The sequence below is a fragment of the Mizuhopecten yessoensis genome, unplaced genomic scaffold, assembly GCF_002113885.1.
Source record: "Mizuhopecten yessoensis strain PY_sf001 unplaced genomic scaffold, ASM211388v2 scaffold10655, whole genome shotgun sequence".
Classification (NCBI taxonomy): Eukaryota; Metazoa; Mollusca; class Bivalvia; order Pectinida; family Pectinidae; genus Mizuhopecten; species Mizuhopecten yessoensis.
The window spans coordinates 43,337-65,386 of NW_018408655.1; the positions used below are offsets into that span (position 1 = coordinate 43,337).

At 34.7% G+C, this 22,050-nt stretch overlaps 1 protein-coding gene across 2 annotated transcripts; it reads right to left on the reverse strand.

The window, feature by feature from the left end:
- Positions 1 to 1,723: 1,723 nt before the first annotated feature.
- Positions 1,724 to 15,474, reverse strand: LOC110461759. Of its 2 annotated transcripts, XM_021515395.1 has the most exons (16): positions 15,388 to 15,474; positions 13,101 to 13,122; positions 12,724 to 12,828; positions 11,648 to 11,743; positions 11,009 to 11,056; positions 10,034 to 10,168; positions 9,779 to 9,898; positions 9,379 to 9,419; positions 8,164 to 8,185; positions 7,716 to 7,820; positions 7,389 to 7,493; positions 7,119 to 7,166; positions 6,535 to 6,669; positions 3,288 to 3,407; positions 2,400 to 2,450; positions 1,724 to 2,363 (listed from the first exon to the last, which is right to left on the reverse strand). In XM_021515395.1, exons 1-16 carry the CDS (start codon positions 15,451 to 15,453, stop codon positions 2,080 to 2,082), a joined length of 1,503 nt encoding a protein of 500 aa, XP_021371070.1. In that variant the 5' UTR covers positions 15,454 to 15,474; the 3' UTR covers positions 1,724 to 2,079. The 2 variants fall into 2 exon arrangements, with proteins under 2 accessions (XP_021371070.1, XP_021371069.1); XM_021515394.1 differs by having other exon boundaries at positions 1,724 to 2,450.
- Between the last annotated feature and the right edge of the window lie 6,576 nt (positions 15,475 to 22,050).

Here is a 22,050-nt window from a genome sequence, read left to right on the forward strand (position 1 = left end):
CACAGACTATAACTATATATAAATTGTCATTTCGGATCCCTGTACCACTGTCACAGACTATAACTATATATAAATTGTCATTTCGGATCCCTGTACCACTGTCACAGACTATAACTATATATCAGTTGTCATTTAGGATCCCCGTACCACTGCCAAAGACTATAACTGTATATCAATTGTCATTTCGGATCCCCATATCACTGCCACAGACTATAACTATATATAAATTATCATTTCGGATCCCTGTACCACTGTCACAGACTATAACTATATATAAATTGTCATTTCGGATCCCTGTACCACTGTCACAGACTATAACTATATATAAATTGTCATTTCGGATCCCTGTACCACTGTCACAGACTATAACTATATATAAATTGTCATTTCGGATCCCTGTACCACTGTCACAGACTATAACTATATATAAATTGTCATTTCGGATCCCTGTACCACTGTCACAGACTATAACTATATATAAATTGTCATTTCGGATCCCTGTACCACTGTCACAGACTATAACTATATATAAATTGTCATTTCGGATCCCTGTACCACTGTCACAGACTATAACTATATATAAATTGTCATTTCGGATCCCTGTACCACTGTCACAGACTATAACTATATATCAATTGCACTATAACTATATATAAATTGTCATTTCGGATCCCTGAACCACTGTCACAGACTATAATTATATATCAATTGCCATTAAGGATCCCGGTACCACTGCCACGGACTATAACTATATATCAATTGTCATCAAGGATCCCCGTACCACTGCCACAGACTATAACTATATTTAAATTGTCATTATGGATCCCCGTACCACTGCCATATACTATAAATATATATCAGTTGTCATTAAGGGTCCCTGTACCACTGACATAGACTATATCTATATATCAGTTGTCATTAAGGATCCCTGTACCACTGCCACAGACTATAACTATATTTAAATTGTCATTAAGGCTACCTGTACCACTGTCCAGACTGTAACTATACGTAAATTGTCATTAAGGATCCTTGTACCACTGCCATAGACTATAACTATATATAAATTGTCATTAAGGTTACCTGTACCACTGTCACAGACTGTAACTATACATAAATTGTCACTAAGGATCCTTGTACCACTGTCACAGAATGTGGCTATATATAAGTTGTCATTATGGATCTCCGGTGAACTGCCACAGACTGTGGCTATATATGAAATTGTTATTAAGGATCTCGGTGCAACATCCATAGAAGTAAAATACATTTAAATTATCTTAATGACTAGGCAATTTGTTTTAACTCATTCGGTGAAAAAAACATACATTACGGAGGTTTTGTTTACATAAAAAAGATGAAATAGGAAAAAAAAAGAGAAATGTTTTCAATGAAGATTTGCAAACAGGTAAGACAAAGAATCGATCCCTAGATATCGATCATTATGTTGTAGCTAACGAAATTTATGTGAGGTCACTTCAGTACTAAAAAAGGAGTGTGATCTCTTTAGCGTTTCCTATGTAGTGGGATAGAGTTCCAGGTTTTAACATTTCCTTTACTACCATGCAAGTCCGGGTGTTTTACGAAAATATCTTTAGCTCAATATAAAATTGAAATTGAACATTATCATTTGGATTCACCTCACTGATGCGACTGGTAATATTTTGTACCTGGTTCCCGCAAACTTAGGCGTAAACAAGTAACAGAATGGTTTGATAGCGATAAAATATTTATTTTACGAAACACTTTGTGATGACTTCACATTTGGTTATAAGCGTAGTATTTTTTTTATTGTTGATATTAATGTAAGTTGATATCAAACATTAATTAACTGTCGGATGTTTTGTATCAGTGCTTTAGTAAAAAGACCTGCTCATGTAACGTTCTGTCTTTGTAGCTTCAGTGAAATTGTTATAAGAACAACAACATTATCATAAATGTGTTGGGTTATGACTTCAATAAAACACGAAAATCCAAATAGAATTGCAACAAAATTGTATTTACAAGTACAAGGTAAAAAAAAATAAAAAAATGCAATGCGATTGTCGGGAAGTTTTTGTTTACAAAAATCAGGATGTTGGATGATTAATATTTATTCAATGCGTCCATGATGCGGCGAAGGAGGGCCTTTCGGTCCATCTTTGGCCTCCTTGATGGTTTAACTGGTTTTCCAGTCCGTTGTGGTCCTCCGGTGCGCATTGGTTTCCCAGTAGGCTTGAATCCTCCTGGTCCGCCAGTTCGCTTTGGTCCCCCAGTGCGTTTTGGCTCCCCAGTAGGCCTGAATCTACGTTTGTCGGTGAATCCTTCTGGTTCCCCGGTTTGCTTTGGTTCCTTAGTCCGTTTTGGCTCTCCAGTTGGTTTTGGTCCCCCTTTGCGCATTGGTCCTTTAGTAGGTTTTGGCCCACCAAACATTCTGTCTTTGATATCCACCAAATCATTTTGACTGCTTTTAAAGCCTATAATGAAAGAAATGTTTACATGCATAACAATAACTTAAAAACAAGCAACTTTTACATACAAATATTCACATACAAACATGTCTACACTGACTCCCAAATCCTTTAAAACGTGTTCTAAAATCTGATCTTAAACTATGAACATTCTCACATTCTTCGAATAATGAACGTAGAACTACATTCACGATTGTTTGGCAATAGCTAACTAGTAATAGTATCTGTGTACCAGTACTCGCTCTCATGATAAATCACCTCTGATAAAGCAATCACAAAGGGCGAAAGTTAAACGTCGGCAAACATTTACCCATCAGCCAAATTTGATAAAATAATACTGTAAACGTACTCGTTTTAGCGGTGTTCTCATTTAAGCGGCTTTGCGCTACATCTCGTTACTAATTCATACCCACCGCTAAAACTCATCCGATGCAGCGCAGGACAATCTAACCATAAAATGCAAGATTTCACGGCACCGCAAATGACATCTCGACTGTATACAAATATATATTTTATTATAATATACTCAGCAGATTAATCTTGCTCGCTTTCCTATGCCCCCCCCCCCATAATTTGGTTGTATACCTATAGTATGATAGTATGATAGTCTGTAGCAAAACACAAAACACTAATGCATGGAATTTAGTTCGACGATTCCGCTAATTTAAGAATTCACTATAAAGCCTGACCTTTTCTTTCCGCTGAAATTTGTGTACGTTTATATAAGAACGCTTACAGTATCTATATACCTTATAAAGGCGCGTGTTGATGAAGTCAGTCTTTGTTTGAAGTTCTTTGTCTTTTTAATACGCCGTTTTTCCTCGATATTTGTCTTTGACTTACCATCTTTCTCGACACGCTTCGCGAATTTGTCGGCCCATTTTTTAAGATGTCCCATCTCAATTGCTGCCTGTTCCAGCTTCTCGACACGGTCTGCAAGTCCAGCAGTATTCAGGTCGTTATCTATAACACAGCATATGTGTATTGCTATGGTATGTTGTTATTGTTATCTATACAAAAAAGCAAGACAAATTTTATCTTTAAAATATAACAAGGTTAATATTATGAATAGTTTTTAACACGACCAATACAATTTTCTATGTGGCGTTTCGATGACTTGTACGATATGTACACTGTCACCTTCATCAGACACATCAACATCGATTTGTGAACAACTCGTACACATCTGACACATTTGTGTACACACGCTTCATTGGTCATTTGTCTGACAAACGAATTCATAATTAGGAATCAATAAATCGGCATCAATATAACGAAACTCTAAAGGTATTTAGTTCGAAGGGCTCCATAGTGGGGTTTCAGTGGTTATTTACAAGTATTTAATTAGAAGGGCTCCATTTTGGGGTTTCAGTGGTTAGTTACAAGTATTTAATTAGAAGGGCTCCAATGTGTGGTTTCAGTGGTTATTTACAAGTATTTAATTAGAAGGGCTCCATTGTGGGGTTTCAGTGGTTAGTTACAAGTATTTAGTTCGAAGGGCTCCATAGTGGGGTTTCAGTGGTTATTTACAAGTATTTAATTAGAAGGGCTCCATTTTGGGGTTTCAGTGGTTAGTTACAAGTATTTAATTAGAAGGGCTCCAATGTGTGGTTTCAGTGGTTATTTACAAGTATTTAATTAGAAGGGCTCCATTGTGGGGTTTCAGTGGTTAGTTACAAGTATTTAATTAGAAGGGCTCCATAGTGGGGTTTCAGTGGTTATTTACAAGTATTTAATTAGAAGGGCTCCATTTTGGGGTTTCAGTGGTTAGTTACAAGTATTTAATTAGAAGGGCTCCAATGTGTGGTTTCAGTGGTTATTTACAAGTATTTAATTAGAAGGGCTCCATTGTGGGGTTTCAGTGGTTAGTTACAAGTATTTAATTAGAAGGGCTCCATAGTGGGGTTTCAGTGGTTATTTACAAGTATTTAATTAGAAGGGCTCCATTTTGGGGTTTCAGTGGTTAGTTACAAGTATTTAATTAGAAGGGCTCCAATGTGTGGTTTCAGTGGTTATTTACAGGTATTTAATTAGAAGGGCTCCATTGTGGGGTTTCAGTGGTTAGTTACAAGTATTTAATTAGAAGGGGTCCATTGTGAAGTTTCAGTGGTTAATTACAAGTATTTTATTAGAGGAGCTCCATAGTGGGGTTGCAGTGGTTAGTTACAAGTATTTTTTATTAGAAGAGCTCCATAGTGGGGTTGCAGTGGTTAGTTACAAGTATTTTATTAGAAGGGCTCCATTGTGGGGTTTCAGTGGTTAGTTACAAGTGTTTAATTATAAGAGCCCTATTGTGGGGTTTCACTGGTTAGTTACAAGTATTTTATTCGAAGGGCTCCATAGTGGGGTTACAGTGGTTAGTTACAAGCATTTAATTAGAAGGGCTCCATAGTGGGGTTTCAGTTGTTAGTTACAAGTGTTTAATTAGAAGGGCTCCAATGTGAGGTTTCAGTGATAAGTTACAAGTATTTAATTAGAAGTTCTCCATTGTGTGGTTTCAGTGGTTAGTTACAAGTATTTAATTAGAAGAGCCCTATTGTTGGGTTTCAGTGGTTAGTTACAAGTGTTTCATTAGAAGGGCTCCATTGTGGGGTTTCAGTGGTTAGTTACAAGTGTTTAATTAGAAGAGCTCCATTGTGGGATTTCCGTGGTTAGTTACAAGTATTTAATTAGAAGAGCCCTATTGTGGGGTTTCAGTGGCTAGTTACAAGTATTTAATTAGAAGAGCCCTATTATGGGGTTTCAGTGGTTAGTTACAAATATTCAATTAGAAGAGCCCTATTGTGGGGTTTCAGTGGTTAGTTACAAGTATTTAATTAGGAGAGCTCCATTGTGGAGTTTCAGTGGTTAGTTACAAGTGTTTTATTAGAAGAGCTCCAATGTGGGGTTACAGTGGTTAGTTACAAGTATTTAATTAGAAGGGCTCCATTGTGGAGTTTCAGTGGTTAGTTACAAGTGTTTAATTAGAAGAGCTCCATTATGGAGTTACAGTGGTTAGTTGCAAGTATTATATTAGAAGGGCTCCATAGTGGGGTTGCATTGGTTGGTTACAAGTATTTTATTAGAAGGGCTCCATTGTGGGATTTCAGTGGTTAGTTACAAGTGTTTAATTAGAAGAGCCCTATTGTGGGGTTTCAGTGGTTAGTTACAAGTATTTAATTAGAAGGGCTCCATTGTGGGGTTTCAGTGGTTAGTTACAAGTATTTAATTAGAAGGGCTCCATAGTGGGGTTTCAGTTGTTAGTTACAAGTGTTTAATTAGAAGGGCTCCAATGGGAGGTTTCAGTGATAAGTTACAAGTATTTAATTAGAAGTTCTCCATTGTGTGGTTTCAGTGGTTAGTTACAAGTATTCAATTAGAAGAGCCTTATTGTGGGGTTTCAGTGGTTAGTTACAAGTATTTAATTAGAAGAGCCCTATTGTGGGGTTTCAGTGATTAGTTACAAGTATTTAATTAGAAGGACTCCAATGTGGGGTTTCAGTGGTTAGTTGCAAGTATTTAATTAGAAGGGCTCCAATGTGTGGTTTCAGTGGTTATTTACAAGTATTTAATTAGAAGGGCTCCATAGTGGGGTTACAGTGGTTAGTTACAAGTATTCAATTAGAAGAGCCCTATTGTGGGGTTTCAGTGGTTAGTTACAAGTATTTAAGTAGAAGAGCTCCAATGTGGGGTTATAGTGGTAAGTTACAAGTATTTAATTAGAAGGGCTCCATTGTGGGGTTTCAGTGGTTAGTTTAAAGTATTTAATTAGAAAAGCTGTCATTGAGGAGTTTGAGTGGTTAGTTTCAAGAATAAATAAGAAAAGCTTCATTGTGGGGTTTCAGTGGTCAGTTAAAAAAAAGTATTTAATTAGAAGGGCTCCAATGTGGGGTTTCAGTGGTAAGTTACAAGTATTTAATTAGAAGGGCTCCATTGTGGGATTTCAGTAGCTAGCTACAAGTATTTCATTATAATGGCTCCATTGTGGGGTTTCAGTGGTAAGTTACAAGTGTTTCATTAGAATATTTCCATTGTGAAGTTTTAGTTGTTAATTACAGGTATTACATTAGAAGGGCTCCATTGTTGGGTTTCAGTTGTTAGTTGTACTTACCATCTACATCTTCCAAGTTGACGAGCTCAATCATGACCTCAAGGCCAGTGGCTCCACAGACAAGTACCTGGCGGAAAACTTCGTTCAGGAAATCCTTAGGTTTGGAATAAGCGTCAAAGTTGGTATTCTTTGCCACTTTAAAGAGAAAACATGCACATTTTGTTTAATGTGAATTCGTGCTAGTGGTTGTAATTATATTTAACATATAGTGTTAACTCTGTGTCTTATTTTGTTAAAAAAACGTAATACAACGTTCAATATGTCAAACAAAAAGGCGTGTTAACTGTAACATGTAACACATTTTATATTTAAAATGTTTATGTTTATGTTGATAAGATAAAAGAATAAAGAAGTGTGTGTGTGTGTGCGTGTGTGTGTGTGTGTGTGTGTTACCGGAAACACCTCTTTTGTTTGGCCTTTTAATGTTTGAATGTACTGCTATAATTGATAACTTTTGGGAAAAGGCTTTACATAAGTTGGACAACTTGTGCCAAATGCTTTTGTATATTAGATGCAAATAAAAAAAAATATGTTTAAATAAAATTGATAGCTTATGTTCGAGCGAACGTATTCAAAATATCCACCTTCCTTGCAGTCTTCGAGGAAAAGTGAGTCCTTATCATCTGCAAGAGCTGAAATTAAAGGGAAAGTGTCATGATATTATGTTTATATGAAAAGGACGAAAATGAATGGGGATTTGAAGATAATATTAGTTTAACGCATTTTACTTTAGATAAGCATAAAAACGTTGAGCAAATTAGCATTTAGATATAATGTTTTCGTCTTTATGAAGAGTTGAAAACTCGTTTAGTAGCAATGCGTTTTCGATTGAGTAAGCTTAAAAAACAACGTACGAGGAAGCTTAGCCATCATTTCCTTTTCCTTCTTGTCATCTGTATCCAGTTCCTTCTCGAGGGCTTTGAATTCGGCTGTTGGTTTAAGATCATCACCCAGAGCTCCTATAAAAGGACAATCGTTTATAACTTTAATTGAGTAAGGTCATATTCATGAAATTTCCAAATTTATAAGCGTCATATTCATGAACCATAAAAGACTTCTCTATTTATAGTAAATGTAGTCAATTACAAGTACGAAAACCTTTACACTATCGTTTTTCCACAGCTGAAAGATATCGGCAATTACATGTTTCGTAATTAATTATGTTCATAAAATATACTTACCATTCAGTTCAATCATTTTGTTAATTGTTTCGAGAGCATCTTCCAGTGTTTCCTGCATATCTGCTGCCCCTTCACGAATTTCTTGTGGATCACCATTGGCAATGGCTGTAGATAGAATTATTGAATATGGCTAACAGCATTGAGGTGAGAACAGTTTTCTGTAAAGCTCTACATGCCAAACAATTAATATAAAGGTTGTTACTGAGCTATTTAATTTGTTTAAGTACAATCATCATCGTTTATCGTTTGCTTACACCGATATCAGTGAACGCACAATTCGCAGTAACACTAAGACTGGCTGATATGTCATTAGCATCGTGAGGCAGCATGTAAGATAAGAATTTAGCATGGTTGTTTGTACGTTACAGCATCTGTACCACAGCAAATTATTGATATAGTTATTAGAAGGTCCTTTATTTAGGATAAACAACGTGTATTAGACAATTACCTTCCATTATCTCTTCTTTTGACTACAAAAGAAAATGTATAGGTACAGAAGGTATCATGGCAAAAATGATCTGTTCTAGCAACATCATGTTCTAATTAAAACCATTTTTGATGAACTGTCAATACGGGTATTTTAAAACTGTGTTTTCGATTCATCTTGTTACTTAATATGTCTATAGTGGTGGTGACAAACACGAATTAATTATTGCAATACTGTGAAGTGCGAACGCATCACTAATGCATCCAAGCTTTATACTATTAAATGTACACGAAATACTACGTGGAAAAGCTGTTCTGATAAGTTTAAACACCATACTTCTGGAGCACAATACTTTTACTTGGTTGCAATACTATTGCATGGGAATAACATTTATTGAGAGTGCTGCAATAGTATAAAGGATGAACGTTATACTACTGCTTGGGAGCTTGAAACTATTAGGAGCTCAATACTATCAAGCTTGAACGTAATAATACTGCTTGAGAGCTGGATACTATTAGGAGCTCAATACTATAAAGCTTGAACGTAATGCTACTGCTTGAGAGCTTGATACTATTAGGAGCTCAATACTACCCAACTTAAACGTAATGCTACTGATTGAGGGCTTGATACTATAAGGAGCTCAATACTACCCAACTTGAACGTAATGCTACTGATTGAGGGCTTGATACTATAAGTAGCTCAATAGTACCCAGCTTGAACGTTATGCTACTTTGTGAGAGCTGGATACTATTCGGAGCTCAATACTACCCAACTTAAACGTAATGCTACTGCTTGAGAGCTTTATATTATTAGGAGCTCAATACTATAAAGCTTGAACGTAATACTACTGCTTGAGAGCTAGATACTATTAGGAGCTCAATACTTTCAGGCTTGAACGTAATACTACTGCTTGAGAGCTTTATATTATTAGGAGCTCAATAGTACCCATCTTGAACGTAATGCTGCTGCTTGAGAGCTTGATACTATTAGGAGCTCAATACTACCCAGCTTGAACGTTATGCTACTTTTTGAGAGCTGGATACTATTAGGAGCTCAATATAATCAAAATTGAACGTAATACCACTGCCTGAGAACCGAAATTCTATTATTAGTGTCGCCATTGTGCCTGTATGGCACATAGCTGCTTTTTAAACACATTGATAGGATTTATGTGTTCTTGTATTTAATAATAATTAAGATTTAATACATCACACGTTGTTCGTTCAGTTAACTTACCGAAGGCGTACGTTTTCCAAAATCAAAAGACCTGTCCATATCTGAGAAAGGAAAAAAAGGAGAGTTGTGCGGAAGGAAGTAATAGAGTCATTATAATAAGTATTATTATAAGTATTATTCAAACGCGGGAAATCTTGCTTATAATAATTTATTGTTCATCAACTTCTATCACGTATCTTGCCCGATTTGAACTTTTGATTTCTCGTTTTCCCGGATTAAATTGTTTTGAATGAATATAAATGTATATAAGCACAGTCAATGATGCATGAACTTGATATAAAACTCGCCATAAGGGAATCACATGAAGTTGTTTATATTTTGAAATTTTAAGCTTTGACTAAAACTTACTTAGATTGGCGAATAATAGTAAATTGAAATGAAATACAAATATCTTACTTACCTCCATTTTCTGCCTTCTTGATGAGCCCAAGAACCCATGCACCGAGATGACCCATCTCTAAGAAGGTAGCTTCTATTATATCCAGACGGTCAGCCAAACCGGAAACAGTCAGATCAGCGTCTAAAAATCAAACATTCCTTTTGAGGTGAATCAGTCAGTCCATACAACAATAATTTATCTAAGAAAAAATGAGACATGGTACCCCTTTGAGAATGGGTTATTTGTATACGTGAAAAAAGGACACACTCGACTCACCGGTCACAGAGGACAGATCAAGCAAATGGGAAATGATGCCCATTCCGTTTCCGGCACAGTTGAACACCTGGCGAGTGAGTGCTGTCAGTTGCTCCTTGTCGCTGCTCATACCTTGAAAATCAGTGGCTTCGGCAGCTGAAACATAGCGAATCATCAGAAACAATGGATGACTATCGATTCATACAAATATAAGCTAAATTATTTTTTTCCACGGTGGGTGAATATGAAATAGCTATTTTTAAAGAATTAAGCATCGAATGATTTATTCGCGAGGAATATAAGTTGAAAATTGGATACTACTGAGTTATATTCTGTTTTGTAATGATGAGCTTGGCCAAATTCACGCTATATGTTACATTAGTATAATAGTTAGCGGCCGATTTTTCTTGCAAATTAGNTGTTTTGTAATGATGAGCTCGGCCAAATTCACGCTATATGTTACATTAGTATAAAAGTTAGCGGCCGATTTTCCTTGCAAATTAACGCGAAAGTAGATGCATGATTTCACAAAATGTAAATGCGTAATAGAAATATGGATTTAAACATGGATTCCACTTGACCCAATGCAACTCACTTATGTTTAATATCTTCACTTGTTAATTCAAGAAAATAATTAAATGTCAAGATTCAAAGATTCGTAAGTGATTTAGTCATCGTTATTTTTACTAATTTTCATTTTGCAAATGCAAATACTGTCGACATTCTTTTGCACAAAGGCGACGCCTTTCACTTTATACGTACTATGATTGAGCGCTAATTGATATATGAAATGCTGGATTTAGTGATAACAAGTTAAGAAACTATCATAAATTGCGCTTTCGAAATAGCGCAAAATACGCTAGGTATTATTACCGCAAAAATACATTAACAGTTATCTCTAATAAAATACTTAATCGTTAAATTGGAAATTCACAAAACTGTGATTGACAGTTCATTGTAATATATCACAAAAATCCAATGCTTATTCATACTTACTTTTAATGCATTTATGGAGGAAAACCAATTCCTTTTCCTTTGGAAGCGCTGCAATACATTACATGAAATATTACGGATACTTTGAGAAGATGATGGGGTATTCAAGATATCAATTTTAACCAGAGGAAAGTTTTGCTGCATTCTAATTTTCGCCTTTTTCGCCCTACATCACAACGAGGGCGAATTTATCATTAAAGCTAACATATATTACAACGTAATAAACATAGTTATTGATTGTGAAGAGCAAATGTTTCATTGGGCAAAAACGGATATTACTGTCAAAGGGCGAAAATTTGACTGTGCGAAGATGTAGGCGTATATGTATTTTCTTGTTTATGGGGATATTGCTGTGATAATTCACTACTTCATATAATACTTTTTTATCTTTTGCATGGAATTCATCAGAATATGTGTTATGAATATCTTAGATATTACTATTTGGAAATGTTAGATACATGCTGAGAACAGGTCATCGAGAAATAAACTGTTGTAGAATTGTGATATATACGACATTTGATCAATCAGAATTAACATAGAAGTGATCTGTCATCGCACTAAACATGACCTCAACATAACGAAGTTTTATTGCATGCTTGTGGAAATATTTCCTTTAAATATAAAGTCGTTATCTTGACTCACGTGGGAGATTGTCGACCAAAGGACTGACGTGCTCATCAAGTAAATCGATAGCTGTCTGCAGCTCTGGAATAGGGTTCAGGTCGTCGTCAAAGAGATCTACAACACAATATAGAAGTATTACAGCAAGGTAAGTGTGATTAAAGTCATACTAGTTATCTTCAATTTAGATGTTGTTTATCAGTCATATAGCACAACCAGCAAAGTGGTTATGTATGACGTATCGATTACTAGTACGATATGTACTCTGTCACCTTCATCTGGCAGAGTTTGTGACGGCGACAGAGGACTAATACTAATAGTCATTGAAACTTCAGACTTAATTTTGTTGTTGTTTTTGCTATATGAACCCGTTTACAGCATGTTCGTACCGAAGTGAAGAAAATGTTAAAAACTGTCCAGATATTGAGATTATACAAAGTATTTAGATACCAATCAATAGGTTTCTCAACATTTTCTTCAAGCTGGTAAGTATGGATTGTGAAAAGATTCATGTAGTACAACCAAACAGTGTTTATATGTGACGTTTCGATGACTAATACGGTATGTGCTCTGTCACCTTCATCAGACAAATGACTAGTGAAGCGTAGGCAAACACAGGTGTAAAACATGTAAGAGTTGTCCACAAATAAATGTCGATTAAACAAAGCGTAGCTGAATGGGTCACTACGGTACATATATCAAACTAAATGTACATACACTTACAGCGTAGCCGAATCGACATCGAGTTGTGGACAACTCGTACATATTTCACACTTTTGTGTGCAAACGCTTCACTAGTCATTTGTCTGATGAAGGTGACAGAGTACATACCGTATTAGTCATCGAAACGTCACATATAAACACTTTTTGGTTGTGTAACATGAATCTTTTCACAATCCATATATTACCAACATGAAGAAAATGTTTAGAATTAAACATTGCTAGTTTTGCTATATGAACCCGTATAAATCTTTACATACCAAAGTGAAGAAATTTTCTAAATACTGACATTATACAAAGTACCAATCAATATGCTTCCTGTTATATAAATGTATGTTATGTACGATCATATGTCTATATATTAAGAATGTACAAACCTCCAGCTTCTACAATTTTAGCTCCCTCTGCAATGACTCCATCAATCCAGCCTTTGATCTCGCCGACCATGTTTCTGATTTCATCAGGGCCATTCTCATTCAAAACTACAATAAAAAATATCGTATTACTAGAAGACATTCAAAGATGAAATGTAAAATTTAGCAATCTTTTTGCAAATCATTTTTATGTAACAAATATTAACAAACAACATGTGATGATGCAAAATAAAAAGAGATTTCGTCACATTTACGACATTATATACATCTCTGGGTACAACCGCTGACAATGCTAACAATTTTTAAGTTTAGATAATTAAGAAAGTATAATAATTCAACATTCCGAAGTTAGGCGTTAGAAATTGTCTAGATTTACTTACAGTCTTCTACATCACCTCTGCTCTGTAAAAGAAAAACAAAGTTTATCACCTGATGTAATGTTAATGATTTTATCACTTGATATTTCATATTTAAGAAATTTGGATTACAAGAATATCATATATTTCAAACAATGACTTCAAATAGGAAGGAAGAAGCAACCCTTAAACAAAGACCAATGTCAGTGCGGAAAGACAAAGGTAGTGAACCTCTTTATTCTGTAATGTATTGCCATTTTGTCCGTTAAGGAATCAAGAGCGGCACTAAAGATCACTAGATGATATTTTGTCTATATCTCAAATGTTCTCAATCTTACGTAGACCTATGGCGTAAGAGGAAGGATGCCTTCAACATCTTTAATAACGTTAGTCCAAAAATGTGTGTTTCAGATATCCCGAACTTCCCTAGATTTCCCAGCCGACCAAAGAACATTTTATAATAAAATAATAATAATGATATGCAACATTTGTGCAAAACTACTCTTAATGCGCTATATCGACCTGCAGATGACGTCTGCGCGAAAAGCCTTAAATACAGACGTAAAAAGGTAGGTCTTTATATCCTTTATTGCATTTCCTGGTATTAGATGGTAAATTATTCCACAAATTGGACGAAACCTTTCCAAACCAATGCTGCCATAGGTCACACTACGATATTTTGGGACACACAAATTATACGCCTACTGACCTACCCTACTTTTTCTGGTATGTTACCTGAAACACATATAATGTTTGTTTTGGCCTACAACAGGTTATGTATTCCCAAATCATTATTTGATGTTAGTCGTGTCATGTCGTCTCTGACTCGCAGCGATCCAACTCTTTTATGTAAGCATAAACCAGCATAGACATTGTCGTCTTATTTCAATTAACACTATATTAGTGTATATTATGTCAATTTGTACATTACACTTGTAGTGCTTTAACCCTCCGACAATATATAGCAACACCGGTGTGATATGCAGATGTTCACTATTATCTCATTACATCATTTTTAGTATAGTACTTTAAATTAAGTGCCTTAGATATCTATTTATATGCTGTTATACTATTGTATGTTTTACTCGCTGATTATGTGCTAGCTTTCTGTGATAGTGTATAGCTTGTTTGTTGTTTTCTGTTTGCGTTTTATCATGTTTGTCGCAAAAAAGCGTTACAGCGCTAATGTATCTCTGTTGATATATGCGACGTTAAACAAAGTTTCTTGTATCTTGTTTGCTAGACTTGCATCATTAAGCCTAACTGAAGCAGACGGATTGAGTACTAGATATCACGGCTTCATCTAAGCTACAAGTCATTGATTACCTTTGTTAAATAATCCCGAGAAACAGTTTCTGAGCATAGAGGTAAAATCCAAATTTATGTTTAGAAATATTCTTTTTTTAAATGGAATCAAAAACTACAGTAGAAAAGATATTAGGGAAACTCATGTTTTAACATTTCATATATCAACTAGATTTTTTTTCCAGTATTAACAAATTTGTGTGAGCAATAAATATATTATATATATACCTTTAATTCATTTATCCCTTTCCCGTTTATAACTTAAGGTAAAACCATTTTGACATAATTGTAAGTTTTATAATCGGTCACATTTATTTTAACTAAGAATAATACATTTTTTTTAGGAAATTCCATTTTATCACGAAAACAGCCTGACTGTTACTTTTTTTTAAAATGTTCTTTTGTTAAAGACCTATTAAAACTTTTTTTCTGAATTTGCTCATTGCTTTAATGAATAGGATGTATGATTTTCCCCCTCAAATTTATCATAAAATAAACTATGAATAGATGTATATAAAGAAATCACAACTACATCATGTGTATTCTAAAAAATACCTGTACATTACGTTTATGCTTATAAATTCACAACTATTATTTAACATTCGATATACAATTATTTCATTAATCTTTATTAAAGTATACAGGTATAATTAAAAAGATATCATGTGACAAATAGATTTATATTTTTATTGTCTAGTTAAGAAATAGAAAAAATAATTATTTTCAAGTCCTTAACCTTTTTTTGTCCTGTTTGCAATATCACAATAGTTACTAATGTGCACTAATAAAATTTAATGTATAAAAAGATGCATGAGTTAGAACAATATTGTTTTGCGTAGAAAAAAAAACTAAGAATGTTTTATACGAATTTGATTTGCGATGTAAAAACCAATAATTTGTATTAGAACTTCATTGAAACCGCTGAACCATTTCTCTGTCAGCATCCTTGTGAAATTTAAAAAAAATAAAGATGCATGAAACATTAAGTGAATGATTAAAAACTTACCCGTTTGAGCAATGCCTTGGCATTGCAAACGCAGATTACCGCCACTAGCACGAGGAAAACCTTCATCTTGCTCGACCAGGTCCTTCTGATACTTAGGGTCCGGACACTCTCATTTTATACTGAAAGCTGCGTGATTAGGGAATTAGGACGGTTCGAAAGCGTCAAAAGCGGTTGTTAAATACTTAAACACACTTTGTCATGCTAAAACATCTCTTCTGTCGACGTTAGGACCGGTTTACAAAAGAGAAGGTAATTTCTGATCTATCGTAGGGATATATTCGGGATTGTGGTACTAAGTAAAATTGTTCACTGTGTCGTTTCAATCAATATTGATACCATTCATACTGGATAAACTATGCAACGACCCGGCAAATAATAAAGACGGTTGATGTGGGTTTAGGGGGTTGTGTTTTCTTTCTACCTTAAGATTTGACGTCAAATATAGTGCGATTTTAAATAACTTAGAGTATGCACGTCATAGTAAACAGTTTTTAATATAGCTCCATGGTTTGATTTTAGTTGCTTTCTCTTCATACTTGGTCTAGTTAAAGCTTGTATATGAAAAAAATTAAAATGTGTGACCAAAGGTGTATTTTGGTGCTCGGTCTTTATAAATAGCCTCGAACATGACTTGATGAAACAGGCTCTTTTTCAACAAATTATTTTGTTCGTTTCTTCTTTATAATTTATATTTCCTACCAAATGCAAATGATATGTAATTAGTTATAATATGTGTGTTTAACTAGATTACGCAACCAAAGTGTAATTTTGGTGCCATACTAATATTTGTCAAAGAGGTTGATAACACAATGTAGAAACTACTTTATTTTATAAGGTTGCAAACATTGTTCTCCTAAACAGTTGAAATATCAGAACTTTGTGCGTGTTGACGCTGTGATATACTTTGGCTTTTGTTTTGATGTTTTGGTATATTTGACCATGTGTGTTTACTGTGGTATATTTGACCACGTGTGTTGACGCTGTGGTATTTTTATTCTTGTGTGTTGACACTGTGGTTTATTTTGTCTTTGTGTGTTGATGTTTTGGTATATTTGACCACGTGTGTGTTGATGCTGTGGTATTTTTTATCCATGTGTGTTGACACTGTGGTATATTTTGTCTTTGTGTGTTGATGCTGTGGTTTATTTTGTCTTTGTTTGTTGACACTGTGGTTTATTTTGTCTTTGTGTGTTGACACTGTGGTATATTTTGTCTTCGTGTGTTGATGCTGTGGTATTTATTGTCTTTGTGGGTTGACACTGTGGCTTGTTTTGTCTTTGTGTGTTGACGCTGTGGTATATATTGTCTTTGTGTGTTGACACTGTGGTATATTTTGTCTTCGTGTGTTGATGCTGTGGTATTTATTGTCTTTGTGTGTTGACGCTGTGGTATATTTTGTCATTTGTGTTGATGTTGTGGTATATTTGGTCTTGTGCGCTGTGGTATATTTTGTCTTTGTGTGTTGATGCTGTTGTGTTTTTTGTCCTTGTGTGTTGATGCTGTGGTATCTTTTATCCTTGTGTGTTGACACTGTTGTATATTTTGTCCTTGTGTGTTGATACTGTGGTATATTTTGTCCTTGTGTGTTGACACTGTGATTTATTTTGTCTTTGTGTGTTTACTGTGGTATATTTTGTCTTTGTGTGTTGTCGCTGTGGTAAATATTGTCTTTGTGTGTTGACACTGTGGTATATTTTGTCTTTGTGTGTTGACGCTGTGGTATATATTGTCTTTGTGTGTTGACACTGTGGTATATTTTGTCTTTGTGTGTTGATGCTGTGGTATTTATTGTCTTTGTGTGTTGACACTGTGGTTTATTTTGTCTTTGTGTGTTGACGCTGTGGTATATATTGTCTTTGTGTGTTGACACTGTGGTATATTTTGTCTTTGTGTGTTGATGCTGTGGTATTTATTGTCTTTGTGTGTTGACACTGTGGTTTATTTTGTCTTTGTGTGTTGACGCTGTGGTATATATTGTCTTTGTGTGTTGACACTGTGGTATATTTTGTCTTTGTGTGTTGATGCTGTGGTATTTATTGTCTTTGTGTGTTGACACTGTGGTATATTTTGTTTTTGTGTGTTGATGCTGTGATATATTTTGTCTTTGTGTGTTGACGCTGTGGTATATTATGTCATATGTGGTACGTTTTGTATTTGTATATTGATGTTGAAGGAAGTGATTTGTTTCTTTTGTATTGATGCTCTGGTATATTTTGTCTTCGTGTGTTGATATTGTTTGTGTATTTTGTCTTTGTGCGTCGATGTTGTGGTATATTTTGTCTGTGTGTGTTGACACTGTGGTATATTTTGTCCTTGCATGGTAAGTGTAAGTATATAATCATAAACTACAGTAGTTTGTTTTACTGTTTTGATTAGATAACGTGCTATATTTTTTCAAAATATCAAAAACGTTCTGGACCCGTTTTCTTGAAACCTTCCTCGTGTTCTCCTTTAAATTCTTCCAAATCATTGACAAAACTGACATTTTTTTAAAACAAGAAACTCGGCGCGAGCGCAGAATGTGAAGTTCAAGTATGAGAACGGTCTCACGAATATGGCCCAGGACCCGTAAACATCACTTACTAGGTTCTTATCTCATTGTAAAGCCAAACAAATTCGGACCAGCTTTTCCAATGATGTGCAAAAAAAGAAACCTCAGTGATGCTAAATATAGATTTAATGAGCCTCAATAAACAGACAACCCAATAAGGAGCCTTGAGAAAAAGGCGATATATTTAATCAACCGTGTCTGATGGAAGGTCAAATTTATGTCCATCATGTCAAACAAGTGTTCTTTGTGAAATGTGAAAGGTCATTGAGGGCATGTCGGAGAATGTTTCCGTTGCAGGGGGCTTCGATAACAACGTACAGCCTCGCCCCGGGAGTTATTGCTGTGTTATAAATACAACAATACGACGTGTTTACATTTGATTTATCATAAAAATGAAAAAAAATCATATAACTCTAAATATGAAAATATATGCGATTCATTGACTTGATTACAAGTTGTGTTGATTTGTAGTAGTATTGCCAATCCAAACAAACCCCATCTACCAGTCGAAATTTGGAATTTAGCTTTGTTTGCTATTAAAATATGTCAAGTACATTTAAAGGTTTCCAAATACGAACACGTACAAGTTTGATTGTCCACCCACCCGCCACGTGATCACTTCCATAATTGACCGTTCCGGATGACCTTGGTACTCAGCACTGACCGGCGATGTTGACACATTGCCCTAACTAGGAGATATCCTATTTAAATATGTTGTTAGCAAAGCCTGGCTAAATCAACTTGTTTATTTCTGAACTTAAAACGTATCGTTAAATTCAGCACGTGTAACAGTGAAAATCAAACCTATTTTAGTGTTCGAATTCAAGAAACTGACAAAAAAGACATATTGTACATATTCTTGAATTACATTCAAAGCAAAATGAACCCTTTTTTTATGTGCATGCATATGCATTCCTCACATTAAAAACTGCAATACCCGTACACTATTGTATATCGTTTCAAATGCTAAGTACTTGAAATGGGAAAGCTATTTACGTTGAACTGTCGTTCATAGTCAATATAAATGCTTACTGAAATGTGACCAATTGCATAAGGTTTGTAAGTGGTTTATATTGAATATATTGACTATGAATGCCATATGAGAGCTATTAATACTCATATTAACAACTAAAACAGTTGTCTCATAGACAATTAAGTGAATATATCAAAAAAGAAGTATTTAGCACAGATAGGTTTCTATCATGAAGGCTTGTTCAATGAATGGAACAGCCATCTTCAAAAGACGGCCAGCGGTATCAAACGTTACAGTAACGACGTCATAATTACATAACAACGTACACAGATACGAAGATTGTATTCTGATTATAGGAATGCTTACATTTCCTCTGCTGTCAGCTCTGTTATATCAATAAAGGTTGGTTGATATTATTGGCGATAACATACTTTATGATTATTTTTGCAAGTCCATTGCTGATAATGTCACAGCTATGTAATTATGAGTTCGTAGATTAACAATGATCTGTACATTGTATTATATCTTGACGTCATAATATATAATATTATAATAATGACGTCATCGCGTTGGTCATGGCATTCATAGCTGATATGAATATCATCTGAACTTTTTTGTGTCTTTAGTGACAATTCCATTATCTGGTTAATATATGCATGCATAAATATTACTTCAATACAATCCATGTCTTTGCTGTTGTTTTTTGATATTTATTCCCGGAAAGCAGCTTTGCACCTGAACCAAACTTGCCAGGGTATTTAATAGGATTATGTATGTCACAGATAGTATACTTCGTCAACATCACATAGTATGTCTATTATGATGTTATCCTTATGCAAAAGACAATAGCTGAAAGCTGTGTACCGGAAATAAAGTCATGTTAGATTTATCAAATTTTCCAACTATGAAATACAAACTTTTTGATTAGAATAAAATTTAAGCAAAACCGCTAAAATTGATATTTAGTAACGGGTTTCTCCATTTTCTTGGCGATGCAAAAACTATTTCTCCGCTGGTGGTTTTGAGAATATGGACAGTACACAATTTATCTTTCAGTTTGTGTAATGTCTTGTTTTGCTTCCTCAAGGTTATAATGATTGTCGCAATTCTGCAAAAATAAGTAAATGCTCGAAACAATTTGGTGATTGTTCCTTTTCCTCCCTTATGATGGAAACGCTCTGGGAAAGAATTTATTCCTTTTATGGAAAATGCCCTTCATTTTATAACCGGTATTTACTCTCATTTGTTGTTGTTCCAGATAGCGACCTAATAATCTTCGGATTTGATCATTACATAAGTGTCGTTTCATGAACCGCTACACGAGACATGTGGTTATGTTGGGGATTACCCTGGCAGGGAGCGTGAAAAGAACTGTATACAGAAAGTAACTCAGAAACAGCAGCCGCAAACAATCTCACAACGAGAGTATGTAATAGCGCTAGTATGGTGTGTACGTGTATCTATACCACTAACGCAGGTGCGACCTTGCCGATGGTAAGTAAAGTTATTCTGATAACATTGGTTCTTCGTATGTAAGTATTTATTCAACAGATCATACATGAAGAAAAACTGTGTATAGTACCCTGGCTCAGAGTTAGTGTCGTTAGTGTCCCCTGTCTAAGTACTTTGGTTATATACAACGCAGGGATTAATAAGAATAATACTTACATTTAAAAATGATAAAATGGAGATATATTTTTACGAAATTACAGTGTTAATTCTTCGGAAATTATCATTAAAAGTAGTTATACCTTTATTGTAGTTATACCTATATGGTAGTTATAGCTGTATAGTAGTTATACCGATATGGTAGCTATATATATATATGGTAGTTAAAGCTATATGGCAGTTATACCTATATGGTACTTATACCTACAATTGGGAGCCTAGTTCACTGGAGTTAACAAGAAAAGTGAACTTCAGTTTACTAGCTTGTGCACTGGAGTTCACATCCTTGTGCACTGGAGTTCACATCCTTGTGCACTGGAGTTAGCGCTGAAGTGAACTGGAGATCACATCGCTGTGCACTTGAGTTCACATCAATGTGCACTGCAGTTAACCACAATTTACAAGGTAATTTTGTGTTTACACATATTATGCTTTTTTCCTCTCCCGTCTGCTCGATAAATCAATAAATCTGTAAAATATATGATGTTACCTATTCATATACATAGAATGATTTAAGCAGTATCCTTTAATGAAAATAGTATAATCACTATAGAGCACGATGACCTATGAAATTATTAGCACACGCACCGACTTGGATCCATGGTACATGTATTGGTTGTTACAAGCTATAGTTATAACAGTATTACATCTACATAAAACATATAAATATATCGCTATATTAATTAGTACACGATAGTGAATCATAAGTCTTTTTCTGTATATTCATGTTGAAAAAAGTGTAAATCTTATTTATGTAGGTTACTACGTGTACTGTGAAAAAGGAAACATACTATTTACTAAATACACATATTGTCTCATTCATGATGGGTAACAATGTACTGTAGTTACAGGTATGTTTTCCTAATAAAATTTGTTACAATCCATGTCAGTAGTATAGCTAAGACACATTGACTTACGAACGGACGAGGAATATTGCACCATGACATACGTTCAATTGCCTTCTATCAGGAGAGCTAGATCATTGCCACAGATGACGAACTTTGTGCCATGTCATAAGCACCCTCGAGCAGGTAAGCTAAATATACCCCGCATGTTTTAATGGTGGGTATGCAAGAGAGATAGTACGAACAGTCTTCGCCCGTCTCGTACCTGGCTACACTCTCCAAACCCGTTCATGTGTTTTAAACCCTAGGCAATTTGAAACGTATTTCATCAATTTTATTTTACAAAAAATGAACCGAAGGATATATAACAAAATCAATCAGAGTTTGATGATATATTTTAATATATATATTTAAATCAAAAGTACACAATACAAAAACCAAATAATGCACAAGTCTTAGCGTGTGTAAGGTACAAGAAAGTGTTTTCTCTTATTATGGATTGTCTTGTTCAATCTTAAAATTTGTAAAACAAATGATAATAATTATTATTATTTAGACATACGTACCTTCGAAGTGATAAAGAGTTACCTGGACAATCCAATATATAGTTCTGTTAGCGTTAAATT

Excerpts from the sequence above, each read along its gene's own strand:
- LOC110461759 (XM_021515394.1), bottom strand. The coding sequence starts at position 15,453 with ATGAAGGTTTTCCTCGTGCTAGTGGCGGTAATCTGCGTTTGCAATGCC. Across the intron at positions 8,186-9,378 it reads TTGGAAAACGTACGCCTTCG|TCAAAAGAAGAGATAATGGA; the intron begins GTAAGTTAACTG and ends TTTCTTTTGTAG. Across the intron at positions 6,670-7,118 it reads CCTCGAAGACTGCAAGGAAG|TGGCAAAGAATACCAACTTT; the intron begins GTGGATATTTTG and ends TTCTCTTTAAAG.